The 19058-nt window shown below is 35.4% G+C and overlaps 1 protein-coding gene across 1 annotated transcript; it reads left to right on the forward strand.

Annotated features, from left to right (window-relative positions):
- The first annotated feature begins 14424 nt into the window (after positions 1–14424).
- LOC122248647 (uncharacterized) lies at positions 14425–17183 on the forward strand. Its single transcript, XM_043008785.2, has 3 exons — positions 14425–14548; positions 16234–16407; positions 16766–17183. The coding sequence occupies exons 2-3, from the start codon at positions 16254–16256 to the stop codon at positions 17038–17040; spliced, it is 429 nt and encodes a 142-aa protein (XP_042864719.2). The 5' UTR covers positions 14425–14548; positions 16234–16253; the 3' UTR covers positions 17041–17183.
- Positions 17184–19058: the final 1875 nt, after the last annotated feature.

Raw genomic sequence — 19058 nt, forward strand, 5'->3', positions numbered from 1 at the left:
TATATATTTAGACATATATTATATATATATATACATATTATATATATGTGTGTGTGTGTGTTGTAAATAACAATATATATTATATATATTATATATATATATATATATATATATATATATATATGTCTATAAGATAATTGTATAATATATGTATTATTTTAGATATATTTATATATAAATTTATATTATATATATATATTTCAACATATACATTTGTAGTTATAATTATATACATATATATGTATAATATATATATATTACATATATATCGTAATGTATATGTATAAATATTTTTATAAAAATATATATACATATCATATAATACATACATAATATATATATACATATACATGATAAATATGTATGTATGTAATGTATATTCATTTATTGTGGTTGTATTTGGGTGTCAGATATTGTATATGTATATATGCCCACACACACACCACACAACGCACAAACACACACACACACACACACACACACACACACGCACACACATATATAAAATTCAATATATATATTTATAATTTAAATTTTATATATACATGTATATTTTTATATCTAATATATATATTATATATATTATATATATATATATGTGTGGGAGAGTGATGTGTGTGTGTGATAGTGTGTGTGTGTTGTTTCTGTGTGTGAGTGTGTTTGTGTGTATTTGGTGTATGAGCATGTGAAAAAAAGGTTTGTCGAAAATATATTTGTTTGTTAGGTGCAGTTTTGTGGCAGAAGTTTTATATTTGCCGGAGTTGGTTTACTGTAATATGCCTTAGTTACCTATGATTAACTCATGTCCTACTAGTCGAATAATCAATTTTTATACATCTATTATCTACTTATTTTAGTTTCATATTACGTTTTGACATAGTTGTTAATGTTGTTTTTTTACCCATTTTACTTTTTTCTATCTTTTTCTATCATTTATTAGCATGGACCAGGGGTCGTAATGATTCATAACATCAATATCTGGAAAATCCGTTTTCAAAAATCGGTATGTATATATCAGGGGATATTAAGTCTCCATGGGTACTAGCATAAATACTAGCTACTAATTAGTTCGAACAGGGGTTCAAACATTGCACACAAGTGAGTTTTATTCTGCAGTAATGACAAATCTACCACAGAGTTTCAGTCACGAACAGTCCTTGTTTCATTATGCCACAATTGATCAGCTCTATTCTTCATATTTTGTGGTTCTACCAACATACACCTCAACTATTACTCCGTGTCAATTTGAACTTTAGTTTTGATCAGGAATAAAGTTTGACTAGGTTTCATCTTTTGTCTTCTAGATGTATCATGTGTGTGCGGTTTAAATATATTGGAGTACTGTATGCAATTCAATATCTTTTCTATGGTACTATTATTTTCTTATTCGCTTTAAATTGAATATTCAATAGGCATCCGTAATAATAGATTGATATTAGATAATTGATAAAACTACGTCGGGTAGTTTGCAAAGCTTTTATGTCTCGATATATCATTTCAATAAAAGGAATGAAGGACGTGCGTCTGACAGTTTCCATGGGTTATTTCCGTGTTGACCTGTGACAACAAACGTTGAGGGGGTGGTATGCTGTTTCTATATCGGGGTCACGCTGTACGCGTCATGTGGCGATCTATAATGATTGTTTGGCATAACGCGGGCAGTCCATTGGTGAAGTGAAGTAAAACAGTGTGAGTTTAGTCAAAATGATCTGTAATGGGGGGACAGCAATACTTACTATAAGATATAAATATTATTTAGTAGTATAAATAAGATACGCTTTTCCAATCTATTCATAAATTGAAAAATATTTGCACTCTTCACGCAAGATCTAACACAATTTATACAATATTGACTTGGCTATAGGTAACTAAGTTGTTGACTATCAACAGCAACAGTTTGAAATGTTTTTTTATGGAAATCACGTGTTTTTGACGTGGAATGTCTGCAGCCCGTTAGACTTGCCAGGAGCTTACTTTAGTTAAGAATCGGCATGGTAGAGAGGTATCGTCTGGTTATAGCTTAGAATAACAAAAGACATATCAAACAATATTACCACCAATGCTTGAAATTCTAGATCATGACTAGAGATTATTACATGTGACAGCTGTACAGCAAAACTTTTACAGCGTTGAGATAGTAAACTGTGGTAACTCTCCCATCGCTTGTTTCCTTTATGGATATACATCGACTCCCAGCTTCATAATTTGTTTTCACAAACCTTTTCTTTGCAAGACATGCAAAGATATTTCTTTTATCAAGTGAGGATTTTCATTTCTTTGAACCTTTGGACCAGGGATGCGGCGTTAGGAGCTACTACAGTACTGTGGTAGTATCCATTTAGGATATAAAGACTTGATTATGTCAGGATCTTTAATTTAAGAAACTTTCAGTAGTTGTAGTTGTGTTATTGACTACATTGTTTATTTTTTTTGGAATTAGCAAACGAAAAAAAAAGAAAAATCGGCAAAGTATAGACATAAAGCAATGTTTTTTTTGTGGTTTAGCCAATAAAAAATAGAAACTCGGCACGGGAATAAGCACTTAAAGCAATGTTTTTTTGTGGTTTAGAAAATAAAAAATATCCCCATTAGGGTATATCCATAAAGCATGTTTTTTTGGTGGGATCAGCACAATTAACAAAACCATAGGACAACCGTAAAGGGTATTGCCATCCAGCATGTTTATGTTTGTTGGTTTAGCACATAACCCCTCTGCAAATCGGGCAAGGTTAAACAATACTTATTATCAGCAACGGTAATGTCCCACCACCCAAAAAGCCATGAATGAGACGAGCGTGCGTTGAATGACCGTCTTTAATCTGAAAACACCGCCAACAAGCCTTTTAGATGTTTGGAATGTTGTAGTAAGGGGTAAATCAGTCGGTAGGTTGTAGCAATTGAAGGGAGTAGTCTGTGTACACCAGTTACAAAAGTACTTCCGGTCACACAGGACAGACAAAACTCACATATATAACATAATAATAAATCAAAATAAACTCACAAAATCAATCAATAAAATCAATAAAAATTTAAAATGATAAAAGAATCTATAAAAAAACTAAAATTCTCAATTCACATCAAAAAAACTAACAAACTGTCATATTAAATAACATAATCTCAAAATATCTAAATAAAAAATAAAAAAAAATAATCCAACAATATCGTTAGAATAATAAGAAATATCAATAAAATAATCACAATCTACAACACAAAAAATCTATCTCTAAATCTTCCAATTCAATAAAAAAAATAACAAAATATCAAAAACTTAAAAAACAAATCTCAATAAATATTAACTAAAAAATCTGATAGAGCTTTGTGAGAGAAGTGTAGATTGAGTTTTGAAAAAAATAACTAAAAAAATAATAAAAAATTATAAATCTCAAAACAAATAAATAACTAACAAAAAATTTAATAATTTCTTTAATATACACTGAAAAAAATTTCACAATCAAATACTAATAACAAACAATGAAAAAAAAAACTCAAACCCTAAAAATATAAAAACAAAAATATACAAAAACAAAAAATGTTTGTGTTATATATAGAGTTATTTTTTTTAGTTATAGCGAGCATCTTTAGTATATCCCCCCCACCACCACCCCCCCCCCCCTACCCACAACCATACACTTCACAACCACAACTATTAACAATTAACTCCCTTACCAAAGCACATTCCGATCAGAACACTTCACAACAACATACCTCAAAACACCCCTGAACCACACGTATGGTTCAGACAAACAAAACCTACCACTCTAAAACCCATACCCAATCTACTACCCATTCAAGAATATAAAAAAAAAAACACACACAAAAACAACAATACATAACAAAAAATAAACATTCCACTAAACCCCCTAAATACCCTAAATATAAAATAAATCACCTACCTCAACTTAACTAACTCTTATCAAAACAAAACACAACCAATAAAACACAATCCTCAACCCACCTAATCCAAATTAACCCGTCACATCCATAAAACAAAACACATCTCACACTTCCACAAACCCCTATACCATAACACCCACACAACACACCTTCCAACACCTTACACCCTTAACTATACTTTATAAACACATCTCCACCCAAAAATAACAATCCCACCCAAAACAAACCTCCACTCCTCATCCCACAACCCCCCACCCCATACACATAAAAAAAAAAAAAAAAAAAAAAAAAACCATTAATAAAAAACTAAACATAACCTACATGCCAGCAACCCCTCCAATCAAAATTTAAAAACCCAATAACCCCTACCATATCATTAACAAATAAAATACACAAACAAATATCAATTCACACCCTACATAATTACTCTTACCAAATAAATCACACAAAATAAATAAAATAAACAACACCATCAAAAAAAAAACAATCACCAAACTACAATTCTCAAAACCCTAATTCAATTATAATAAACCAAAACACACAACATATCCATATAAATACCCAATTCCACCAACAACTTAAAAACTTCACAAATCTAACACATTTCCATACACAACACACTCCTTACAAACAACAAAAATCTCTAAAAAAAAATACCAATCCCTTCCAATCTTACTTCATTCCACCAACAACAACAACCAAATCTCAACTAATAAAAATTTACACATAACTAAACAACAAATTCCACAAACTCAAAACAATAACTATGAAAAAAAACAACATAAACTAATAACAAAATAACAATTTTTCAATTACCCACCCAACCCTTCACAACCAACCAACATCCATTAATCATCATCACCCCACATTCCATCTTGAAATCCCTCCAATATCAAACCATTCAATCTATATTAATACCCACAAATACAAATTCAACAAACCAACTAAAACACTCAAATTCCAACATTACAACCAACCAAAAACCAATAACCATCACTCTATATCATAACTACACCAACACAAACAAACATATCCAAATTAATACCTATCTTCAAAAAAAATCCCTTACCTCAATTAATAATTACTCAAAACTAAATCACAAATCACAATCACAAATAACACACACCTCCACCTCTCTTTTCTCAAACCTAAAATACACCCCATCCCACCTCAATTCCCACCTAAACCCCCCCACCACATACATTCTCCTACCAACCTAAAATTATACAAATCAACTCACAAATACACCCCCCAATAACATTCCTATACAAAAAAAAAACAAAATTACCATATCACCAATACCCCATCCCCAACTAAAACCCCTCCCCAACACACACATCCCCACTTCCCAAAAACACAACAACCTAACCCCCCCCCATCATATCCTTCCCCTACAAACCCCACCAACAAATCCCAACAAAACAACTTCCCATTACTACCACTCATCACATATTTCAATATCCCAATTCAATCTCAAAACCCCCACCTACATATAATACCCCTCAAATCAACCCATAACCACTCTTCCAAAAATTTTTTTTAAATAATAATATTCTCATCCACCCCCCCCACCCCACCCTAACATCTAAAATCCCATCATACCCATATACACACACCAAAAACAAACAAAATAACAAAAACAAAAAATCAACAACCCACACCCCCCCTATCCACCCCACACCATTACCTCCAAACACAACCCCCTCTAACCACCCCTACCCAATCCATACCACCTCACACCCCCACCCATACTCCCACCTAACTCCCCAATTACCAAATCCCAATTTATCCCATACATTCCAATATAATTCCCCATTCAATTCTTTCCCCACACAACCCCCCTTATTCCCTTCCTTATCACTCCAATCCCCAAAATCTTCATATTAATTCCCACACTACTCCCCCCCCCCTCCCCATTTCAACTTATACCTTCTATTTTATCACTCTATCTAATCCATTACCTTAACTAATACCACAATCTTCATCTATACACCATCTTTTTCCCTCTTATAAATAATTCCCCATATCATCTCACCTACCCTCTACCTCTCATAACATCAATCATAAAATAATTCCCCACCATATTCCTAATACACTGTCTAAACCCCTATATAATCCCATAAACATACCCCCTCCACCCACCCACACACACACACCCTCTCCCCCTCCCCACCTCCCTCCCCCTCCCCCCCTCCCTTATCCCTCCCTCACATCCTTCCCCCCCATACCACAACCCAATCCCATTTTCCAACTAATAATCCTAAACCAAACAAAACCCCAAACCACACCCCCCCCCACCAACCCCCACCTCCCCCCCTACCCCCATCCCATAACCACCAACCCAAAACCATATTCACATACCCAAACCATCATTCCCCCCCAACTATTCCCTACCATATTCTCCAACCCTCTTTCCCCCCCCTCTTTCATCCTTTCAAACTTAATTATTTCTACCCCAATAAACATAAACATCAATTATACTATCCCACCTCAACACACACCAAACATTCAAAACCAAAAACAACAAAAAACCACCCACCACACCATTTCCAACACATCCCCCCCCCTCTATCCCCTAGCACAACCCATCAAACCCAACCACTCACCCCCCCCCACAAAACCCCCCCACACCCCCTCCACCACAACATTAATTTCTATAATTCACTACCTACACCCACCAACCACCACCCTCACATACCACCAACCCAAACCACCACCCAATCACTTCCTCACCCACCCCCCACAACCATAAAACTCCCACCCAAACCTCCCCCATCAAAAAACCAAAAAAAAAACCACCAAAATCCCCACCCCCACTCCCCCACCCCCCAACCACCCAACCCCAATCCTCCTCCCCAATAACATAACCCCTCCACCCCACCCCCACTTACATCAAGCCTTTCAGGGGGCTTTGTTGCAGTATCTTTTTCTTGCCACAGACAAAATAGCAACTGCTAAAAGGATGACCTGGGTACTATTGCTAACACAGCATGGAGGGGTTTGTGGCTGAAACATTTACATGTATGATACTCTAATATGTACATTTTTGGATATATCAATTATCACTGTCTCAAGATCTGTTTCAAAGAATCCTACATGAGGTAAATGTTAGTGACCAAATACTTCTAGTTTTTTCATAACGGAAAGCCAAAAGTCCACTGTTAGACTTCTGTCTGCCAAAGCTACCATGTTATGCAGATGTTCCCTAAAAAGTCACGGAACTTTTTTTTCCTGAAAACTTCCTTACAAATCAAACATAATAAATACAATATAATGCTCCCATATTCTACTACATTTACCAAAGTAACTGAAAAAGATATTCTTCTCAAATCATCTGCCAACATTAAAAAGAAGATAAAAAAAAAGTACAGTAAACATGGCAAATAAAAAAAAATATCAATAAATGGAAAAAAATACTTCATCTAATTATGGTTCAGAGAAAAGTGGAAAAGGACTTACGATCAACATTCTTTGGCTCTCTGACAACGAAAATGATATCAAGTTCTGTTGTGACCCATCATCTTGTCTGTGGTGTAAGCGATCATGGTGCCAGAGTAAGAGAAGTTTACACCTCGCACAGAGGTCTTCATCTCTAGGTTACTCAAGGAGGTGCCGGTCTCGATGTCCCAAATTCTAGGGAGAGAGATTTCACACTGATGAAGTTGCAGAATGGAAGAGAAACATAGAAGGAAAATTTTCTTGTAATATGACAAGATGAAAACAGCAGTTAGAGCTTGGCTTACCGCATACTTTGATCAGCTGACCCAGTGACAAATAAAGTCGAGTCCCACTTGACATCAATGGACCACACGGCACCAGAGTGCCCATCGTAGGTGCCCAGCCGTTCTCCATTGATGGAATACCAGCAATTTGGCTTTGGATCTTTGGATGCTGAAAACAGCAAGTCTCCTTCACGGTTGAACTTAATTTGCGTTATAGAACGCTCATGGCCTTGAAGCATAATAGGCTTCTGCAAAGAGAAAAGAAAAACACCAAGAAATTATTATCAACTAGTCATGAGCAGATGATTATCTTTATAGAGCTTTTCTTACTGTAAAGAGAAAATGTTAAATGAAATTACTAAAATAGTCCTTGAGATCTGCATAAAATGAAATAGATGAACAACACTGAGAAGCAAGATTTGTGTCAAATAAAAAAGATTTGCTTAAGTAGTTGTAATGATGGTAATGATGATAACACTGATCATTATTATCAACCTATACTAAACAGTTACATTTATAAATATTTTCCATTGAATATTTTTGGTACCTAAACAGCAGATATATTGCATCGGGAACGTCACACTGGTGTATCGCCCTGTCATCAGGCATTTAGCCGTGTCACATGGGTGTGACACACCATCATCATTGGGTTAAGGAATATATAAAATATATTTTAATCTTTTAGCAAATATTTCCTAAAACCAGATGGATTCTCAAACCTTAGAAAGTGCATGGTGGTTTACCTAGCCCATATATATATATATATATATATATATATATATAAATATATATATAAATATATATATATATATATATATATATATATATATATATATGTATGTATAGGATTTCTTGCATCATTTGTTTCTGCAATTTTTTTCAGGCAGTTAATATTTCCTAAACATGAGTGAATTTTCATAATGTATGTGGTGAACACTGCAGTTTATAAGACAGCATTCATAGCAATCAATATTGGAAATTTTGTTGAACATGCTGAATTGTAGTATAGACTGCTTTACTACATGCATAAGATCTTTGGCAGAACAGATATGGTTTCCAGTATGGCACAACATTGGAAAACTTGTACTTACATACCTGCGTCTGCAAATTAACCCAGTTTATTACTCTGCTCCGAGCAAAAAATCCACTGAATCACAGATATATTTTTAAATGTGTTTACAATACATAACTACACTGATCCTTTATTGATTCTCTCTCTTATCATAAAAATCTGCAAATATCCATAGTGTATTACAAGTTTCAAGACATTGTGCAACTTTCACAATCAGCTAAAATTCACTAAACTGGGCACTTCTATTAACTTCTCCCTTATTACTAATAGTAAAAAATAATAATCTTCATTGCTAACAATTCACTAAAGATAAATGATAATGTCTATAAAATATAAAAATAGTATTGCATGGCAACTATCACACTACATCTTTAACTCTAAGTAAAAAAAAAAAGAGTACTTGTTCTGTATTGGCATAAGAATACACTTATCATAAGTGATGTAGGATTAATATATACCATTACTGGACTCCTAAATTAAAATGATAATTTTAATATTTAATTTCATCCTTTAGCCCAACATTCATAACAAAAATTAACCCATTGGCCGCGGTATTAAATAAATATTTGTGCAGTAGGATGGCTGGTTTACATTGTCTGGCACGGTGCCATCCGCGTCTATGACCGACTCTGCCTTTGCAGCAAATCATGGCATTCGCTGCTAATGGATAATACTGCAATCCTCCTATGTTATGCCATCCCTAGCTATAATCCGTCAACAATTATTCAGAACCAGTCAAATACCTCTTGATCTAATTTAAAACTGCATAAGAACTCACATTTTCAGTCCTATATTGAGAAACAAATAACTGTATTTGGTATTTTCTTACCATTTTAGACTGTGCATATAAAAGTCTTTTTACCCTGAGTTACACAACTAAACTGACTTTTATGTGAGACCAGAGGCTGAGTCATTGGTTCTTGGTGCATAACCCCACATGATGCAATATATGAAACAGTTGTTCAGTGTTTATTTTTCTTTCACATTTCCATTGTTTTTAGCTGTGTATCATTAATGATTACAGACTGCATTAATATATTTTTACAATGGGAGGCTTTATTCTACTGTATAGTTTACTACATCAAAACAAAACCTAATAACCACATTTTAAATGCCAATGTAGATTGGTAAATGTTTGGATAATTGCAATAGCTTTTCAATTGGTATATGTCTTCTAACTATGTTGACTTTGTCTTATCCAAATCTATTGAACATTTTGTTATCTGAGGCAGTTGGCCCAAAATCAGAGGTCCAATAAGCCTATCAAAATAGTGCCAAGTGATCATGCTGATCTCCACGCCTAGTGCTCTGCTAAAGGCCAACAAATGTCAATCACATACATTTTGGTAAGACAGAGCTCGGACTAGTTCTTTTTGCAATGATGAACTGCCAATAAAGTTTATAGCACCTAATCTTGCCAGATTATTTATAGTTAAGGTTTGTTGGCCTTTGCTGGGAGCAATGACAGCTGCAATGACCATGGAAATCACTTGATGCCATGCCACTATTAATGTATGTAGAATTATTCTTAATTCATTTAAAACAAAGGAAAAACTTTTCAAATATTGTGTGATCTTTTCATATGACTTTGTTCCTTAGGTTTCCAAATTTTCACTAGATTCATGAAATTGTTAGTATCCAAACAAATCACTAAACAGTAACAACATTTCATTCAACATCATGAATGTAAGCTGGGAGAAAATCTAGTGCAGTTGTACTTCTACATAGCCATAAATATTAAATGTAATTAAGAAAATTACAAACTCTAAGATACTCCTTTTCTACAATACTTCCACTGTAAATTGAAGTTATTCAAACAAACAAAATCAAATACAAACATACACATACTAAAAGATCAATGCTAGGCCATGTGGATTTCACAAATGACAGTCAGCAGGGGTATCAGTGTTTTGGATGAGTTATACAGCCGTATTCTAAGTCCCTAAGCGCGCCGTGTACATAACATGAACATGCCGCGATTCTTATTCTAGAAGCGCGGGTTCATGGCAAAAGCATGGAAAGTATTGGAACAATCGTGGAAACTCCGTGACAAGGGGGTAGGCTTGTCACGATGGTTACACGGGTGAAAAAATTATATTTTTGCTGTACTTTTCTTACCAATACTTCATTTGAGCATGCTACTTTTGGAAAGTAATATCTATATTGGATATATTAGCCATCATTGTCCTAGACTTGGATTACAATCCCTTTTAGGAAAACATGGATTCTCTGCTGATTTTGAGTTTGTTTACCTTTTGGCGGACTTTTCGAAGGAGAGTGAAGTTAAACGAATGGTAAAAGTAGTCAGGAACGTAAAGTTAAATTATATAATTATATGAAATATGTATACATTAAATTTATATGTATGATATATTAAAGATACGCATATTTGTACAGTATATACAGAGACAAAATAAGGAAGATCTATCCATAAACACACGATCCTTCTCATCCCGTTTGTTTTGATCGAGCGTAGAGTGAATTACCAACGGCGCGTTCGTGAAATGGTTATCATTTCTTTAACAAGGAACAAGTACAACGACTGATTCATACCAAAATTGTACTATCTTTTGTTAGTGCTACGTATGATTGTAATTTCTCTTATGAATTTGTTGTTTGGACAGTGCCATTCATCCGATACATGTTAACTTTGGAACGGTTGGTAAACTTGAAGCAGCTGACACAAACGTGCCACGCTTTTGCGTCCTAGATTACCGCATTCGTGACATGAACACGACATGGACACAACATGAACATGACATGGCCATGACACGCAGAAAACATCCTAGAATACGGCTGATATTGTCACATTAGATTTTTTTTTTTTTTTTTTTACCAATGGCACAACCTACTATGTGCATGACAGGTAAATTATATATATTACATAGCAGGTATGAGCAACACAAAAACTAGTACAAACATGGAGAGCAATTGTGAAGGGTGCTGTATAGATTACTTAGGATGCATAAAAAAAATGCATCAAGGAGGTTGCATCATTGCTATTCTTAACGAATTATGGTGTACTTCAACTTACATAGTGTCCACACTAAAATAATATTTGGGGTAGTGTGGGCTGTGTCAGAAAATCTCAAAAATCAAGTAGCAGAGGTATATACTTAACTATAGGTATATACTTAAATGCCAAACAATAACCAGTTTAATGTGGACTGGAGAATCTGTTCAAGAGATGACAGACAATGTGGTTTCATGCCATCGGAATATTTCAGATGTGACAGAATAAATCCTATCACGTCATGAAGTTTTGCCTTATATAAGCGTTATACCTTTTTGTCACCCCTTTGAATGGGGATGGAGGGGGGGGGGGGGTAATAATTGCTCTGAGAAGTTCCAACACAGCTTCGTGAAATGTCTCAGCGAGAAACTGTAGGTTCTTCCTATATTGCAAATGGGAATGGGAATGGGAATTAGACAAATATGCCCCCCCCTCCCCCCGTGAATGGGTTAAATACAATAGGGGCAGACTATTATAGTGTAGGTATCTGAGGGGATAGAGAGGGGAAAAAAATAGTGCCATTGCTTAACCCATCCCCGACGGGGGAATTCTAGCCTTGAATGTCCAAATGCCGGGGCATTCGAATTATTAGGCCTAAATCAATTGAATGGCTGGCACAATACTGTGCCGCCCGGCAGCTGGGCTTTTGAATGCGCGGTACACATGCTGTACCACCCGTCCTGTGTGGGTTAATACAGTGCCAATCCACTAATCATTTAACCAAAAAGGTATGTTCTGGGAGGTATTTCATAAGTGATGGCTTGGTAGCCTATTGCATGGATATATCTGCAAGAAATATTTGGACTAAACATAAAGAAAATACAGTATGGCTGTGGAGAGAACCGAAAGAGTGAATGAAGAGTGTGTATGTGAGATGAATATTTAAGGTGATATTTCATCCACTATTAAAAACATGTAAAATCAGCTCTATACAGTATCTTTAATTGAAACACTTTGGCTAGGGAGGAAGATGACACATAACACCCTGTGGACAGCCCATGACACGACAAACTCAGATTACCCCAACAAAGCTGGGTGCCGTTTTGGCTTCGCCTGGAAACAACAGTGGGGTATTTTGAAATGCATAACCTAATGCCTCAGGTTAATTCCTGCTGAAGCCTTGGCAACCCATTACACACAAAATCACCCTGCGAGCCAGCCATACATTAACCCATTGGAGCTGGTTGATGTGATAGCACGTATTGTGGTTTTCAGCATCAGATGCCCAGGACGAGCTATGAGGGGAAGCCGCGCGCTCGGGTAGAGCGCGCGTCCGAGAATCTCGAGGCATTAGGCTTACGCGTTCGAGAACCCCGGCATTGCGACCGCACAAAGCCGGAACAGCCCCAGGGGTGAATGGGTTAAAACCATGATGTGACATGTCCCCACCCAGAAATGCTGCCCCCAAGTGATGTGATATCATATCTGTTGGGTTTGGAAAATATTATTGGGTAAAGATAGGCAAAAAATAAACCCAAACATATTATTTTCCCTACTGCTTCACAAAACATTTTAAACCTTTCCCGAAGGGGCACACGCTATGCGAAAACCCCTACGCCGGGCCATTGCAATATTGCATTGGAAACATCACAATGGTATGACACCCCAGCATCGGGAATTTAGCTGTGTCACACGAGTGTGATGCACTGTCGTCATAGGGTTAAGCCACCTTACTTTACTTGACCTACATCACTACCAGCTGTGTGGGGAGTCAACAACAGACAATAGGAATACCTCACCACAAATGTATGTAATTCAAGTTCTCAAATGGATAACATGGTTGAATGCTTGACAGATTAAACATGTGATAAAGTATACACTAAGAATATATGGGACGGAGAGGTGCCAGTCATGATGTATAAGTATAAATATATGCAGGAGGGTTCAAATGGAAAGGTTTGGGATGAAAATTTTGATAGCACTGAGAATGTCGACCAGCTGCTAATAAAACCATTACCATAAAGTCGAGTTTTGTGTTTCATCGTATCAAGTCGCTACATACAAGAAATACATTTTTTGAAAAAAAATAGTATTACCGACTAATTCGATATAGTGATCTTGATCAGAGTAATATGAACTGTTAGAGGAAATAAATGAAAATAATCTACATCAAATAATAAATTCGCCGGTATTCCAAACTTTCTTTGACAAAACATAAACATGTGGTTGTTCAACCACCACCTCGGGGCCGATATCCTCCCCTCATCGTCATGAAATCCACCACCATGCACTATTCCCAAGCTCCTTACGACATATAAGACACAAATCCCTTCGCTCTCGTGTCATTTTCATACCATTTTGGGGAGGGTGAAGGAGGGACTGAACCCCACTTGCAACGCTACAACAACACGAGAGAGACTCCACTGACATCTGTCGGCGAACCCGCCAGTTAATCCACTTTTACCAAGTCCCTGTCGTAGAAAAACCATGTATTTTGGTGCTGTTTTCAAGTGTTTGGGGGATTTTATTATTTTATTTAGTGTGATTAATTTGATTTGGTTTTTCTTATATTGCATGCTGTACTTAGAGCTGACTCAGTGAATGTTCTAATTAGACTGGGCTGAGCTTCTAAGAAGGTTTCCTAGTTGGTAATACATGTTTAGGATAACGACCGAAAAGACTTTTAATACTAAACAACGATATCCATATACTACAGACATACATATCTATAAAATAAACAATAAAAAATAAAGGTGCAATAAAAATTATTTCTAATCCGTTCATTTACAGAGGTCAGTCACACTTTCACACTTAAAAGACCGGCTGTCGTATCCCCTCCATTGATAGACCTGTCCAGACGAAGAACGACACACGTGCGCTGACGAAAACATCTTGGTTTTGATTTTGGTAAGAATCTGGGCTGTTTCTTTGTCTTATAACATATTGATGTTGCTGAGGTAAGGAATTATAGGACCAGTTCTGTTGCCGTAGGTAGTAGTTTATGTTGTAATGTCTATGTTTTCGTAAGTTGGAGAAATATCCAGAAAAAACAGGCTGACCATAGATTTTTGGGTTAAATGTGCTTCTAACCAACTCATTTTGGTATACAATTTACCTATTAACAGAACGACAATTAAATACGTTTTTTCACCAATTTTTCGTTAATTATTCTTGCTCAGTCCCACTCGACTACCCAATACACGGGAAATTGAGGTTCACAGCATTAATGATTATGTAATTTACCTTAGAAGGAATTGAGATTATTAGCAGATATCATGTCCTGAGGCTGAGAATTCCACGGTATTATTAGCTTGTGTCAGCAGGATTGCATTACATTTTTCTGGAAAAATTATTTGCTTGTTAATTTTTTATATGATTTTTTTTTTTTTTTTTTTTTGGAGGGGGGGGGTAATTGTGTCACGAATACCATTGAATTTGGTTTTGACGAACTGCTTCTGATGATTACTCTCCGGTTATAGTTTTGTTAGTCAGAGTACACCAGCAGCACAAACATTAATTAATCTCCATAACAAGGAAAGTAAGTAGAAATGGTGTTACACTAATGTCATATGAATTTGATTCACAAGCTGCTTTTATGGGGCTCCAACAACAAAATATTCCTCTTGGATGGGTGTATTTTAAGTGTTGAGTCGTTATTCCACGAGAGGCAACAGTTGCGGGTACCATGTCATTGGGGGACCACTGAGGCCTCTGCTCCTATAATAGTATAGTAAAGGCAAGCAAATTCCACCACATATATTCTGGCAAGATAAGAGCTGGGTCTGGTTCCCTGTATAGGTTTTAATCACCAGAGAGGTCTATAAAGTCTGTCCTGCCTTGATATACATATTGGAGGGTCACTTATTCCCGCTTGGAGAGCTTTCAGGAGTATGTGAAATGTAAGCAGTTGGTGCCAAAGAATTTAACTACTGAAGAGTGTCATTAATGAACCGTTTTTATATAGAATTGATATTTCTAATCCCTTCTTGAAAAGATTTTTACTCTGACTTCTAGTGGACTTATCCCATTAGCAGTGGATGGCATGATTTGCCAAATAATGTAAACCAGCCATCCTATTGCACAAATATTTATTGAAAACTGCGACCAATAGGTTAAATATTGAGGGAAATAACTTTAGTTTTAGACAAATATCCTTCCTCTATATATGTTTCTATCATGCCTCTGCTGAGATGTGGGTACTTAAGCCTTGCCAGCCCAAGCATTTTAAAAAGTCAGGTTAAAAAAAAAATTCTCTTCTCTTTTACCCATATCGTTAGATGTTACCCCTGGGCTGGGCATCTGAAGGTGATGTGTTTTCAGTTAATTTCTAGATCTATGGTATGACATAGGAGTCTATGTATGATATATTATACACAAATACATATACATATACATATACATATACATAATTATATATATATATATATATATATATATATATATATATATATATATATATATCTATCTGTATGTATGGTATATATTTGTGTATGTATATATATCTTTGTTTATATTAATATTTATATATATTTGTATATTTATTTAGATCTTTCTGGTCATCCTCCCTCCTAAATTATATTTGTTACTTCCAGATACCTTAAACTTATTGAAAATGGCAAGAAGTACCAAAGGCAAAGCTGCTAAGAGAATCAAGAGGGGAAGAATTCCACGTTATGCACCAAAGTTTGAGAAGCAGTTACTGTCAATAGTAAAAAAAGCACAGGAGAATGATGCTCTCGATAAGATAACAAAAATAGTTCCTAAAGGTTGGTATTTCCTTGTGTCAATGTGTATATAAGTATGTATATATGTATATACTTGTACTGGTTAACTAGAAATCTTTTATTATTCCATAGGCTTGGATTTCTCTCTCTCTCTCTTCCTCTTCCTCTTCCTTTTTCTTTTTTCTCCTCTCTCTGTCTCTGTCTCTCTCTCTCTCTCTCTCTCTCTCTCTCTCTCTCTCTCTCTCTCTCTCTCTCTCTCTCTCTCTCTCTCTCTCTCTCTCTCTCTCTCTCTCTCTCTCTCTCTCTCTCTCTCTCTACTCCCACCCCCCTCTCCCTCCCCCACCTTTCTTCACTGTCAAGTTAAACCACAATCTCTCATCATTGCCGCACCATATTACAGAAGCGCTTCTTGAGCCGAAGGTGGAGGAGAATGCAGAGCAGAAGCAAACAACCATGGACACAAACCAGCCAGAGGTTGAAGTTAAGGAGGAGGTAATGAGTGACAACGGCAGCATCAAGGGCAACGGCAAGGACAACAAGGGTGGCTTCAACAAGTTGTTCTCCTTCAGGAAGGTCATGAAGTTGAAGATCAAAAGGAAGAAAGCTATAGGTAAAAAGGTCGTGAAGAATTCCACGAAATGTGTGGTGGATATAAGCAAAAAGAGATTCAGGTGAATTGCAGCTGTTTACACTCCATTTGCATTATCATTCTGAGTTAACACTTATTCATAAAGCATATATCTTTCATACTTTCATGATTGTAGATGTTTGTCATAGCTGTAATATTCATATTCTTAAAATAAAAAATCATTAATGTGTCCCTTGTGTGTTTTACCTTGATGACATGAATTATACATTTCTGTGAGGAAAACTTCTATATTTATATGTGATATCAAGCAGTCTGCAAACTTGCCATGAAGGCAAGAAGCCAAAAAGAAACTAGATTAATAATGTCAAGGCATATCATGAATCATTTATTACAAAACAGAAATTTACAAAAAACAATTGATTTACTGTATATTTATAAAAACAAGGAAATTAAAATGGTTGAAATTCAAGCCTGAAGGCTTTCTTACCAGACAACGTAAAACAGAGAAATACCATCATAAACCTCATTTCAATAGCTCTTAGCTTTGCAAATAAAATTAGGTTTGAGTGGTTCTTTGACTGGCCCCTCACAGTGCTTTCATATATAATGCTAATAAACCTCTGTGTTCCACATCAAAAATAGTCCTTTTGAGTGCTTACAATTTTTTTTTTTTTTCTGGTAAATAGTTAATAAATGGATAGAAATTACCCTATATTGATAAGTGACAATAACAGTCTTGTTATGTATTATATAAACTTTCCATGTATAATGTTTATATGGGAAATGAGTTTCACTGCCTGCAATAGGTTATTAAAAGTAGTATCAAATTTGTCAATTAGTGCTTCCAAGTTGTGCAAGAGTTCAATTACCTATAATCCATTTGTCTCTTGGTTTATAACCTAAAATGTAGTGCCTAATTTCCCCACCCCTCCAGATTTTTATAATTTCTTGAGGTAAAAGTAGTGATACATAAAGATACATCTGACAAACCACAAAGAGAGGCAAATAAAAAGTACGTCATTTGCTTTACATATATATTGGAATGCCATAATTTAGATTATTAGAAAAAATGAACACTTGAAATCATCTGACTTATCTTTCCAAAGGTATTCTTTTCATAGTGTTTCTTTTATTTTGCTTTTCATCAATTTTTGAGATTCAGAAATATTTTAGATTTTCTAATACATATAAAATTATATAAATTGATACCCATTCATTTTTTCACATTTTGTAGAATTAATTAATTTCTGTCTGATGATAGTTATACATACATGATAATTGACAAAAAAAAAGTTTTTAGATGATAGTAGATAATTTGAAATAGTAATACATAGTAGATAATTTGAAAGCTTCAAATTTTTCAAATCATTTGTTCTTTTGGGACTATTGTACTTCATAAAATCCATAAAGGTGATCCATAAAAGACAGTGAGTACTTAGTCTATGATCTCCCATGCAAACTTTGCACAATGATGGCCAATTGTGTCCTCAGCAATTCTTAAGGGAAGATTTTCTGGCTTTACTCTGAGGAACTGTAGGACACTTACAGGCTCTGCCCTACACCCTAAGAATTTCTGATTGAGATGGATAACCAGTTCAATTAAAGGCATCCATTTTACAGAGTACAAGTCTATTAAAATCAATTACAGGCAGGTGGCAGTACATATGTACCATACAAGTATAGTAGACTGAGTATGAGTGGCAATACGTAGATGCCAATTGTCGTCATGGTATATTTGACATGCCAGGAGAGAGGATCAGTTTGTTTCTCTCTTACACAGAGTATTAATGCAGTGTAATATATAATTACTATATTTGCAGTAATAGCCACCAAAATAGGGTTAGTTTCATGTCACAGCTTACATCACTCTTCTAGAACCAACTGGAAATTTCTGGTGATACAGGACGTGCAGGCAGAATGAGAAGAAGGAAATCCAAATCATATGCATCATCTGCAATGTGCCCTTTTTCCGGTATGGCTTCTTTGTGTAGTGGCACTTGCATTCATAAGCACAGGTCTCCTTCTTCCTCATCTCTTTATTCATTTCATCCCTAATAGTTATTTCTGTCATATTTTTTTACAAGAGTAAACACATGCAAAAATA

The sequence above is a fragment of the Penaeus japonicus genome, unplaced genomic scaffold (genome assembly GCF_977035675.1).
Source record: "Penaeus japonicus unplaced genomic scaffold, GWHDUDI00000001_assembly GWHDUDI00000024, whole genome shotgun sequence".
In the NCBI taxonomy this organism is placed as follows: Eukaryota; Metazoa; Arthropoda; class Malacostraca; order Decapoda; family Penaeidae; genus Penaeus; species Penaeus japonicus.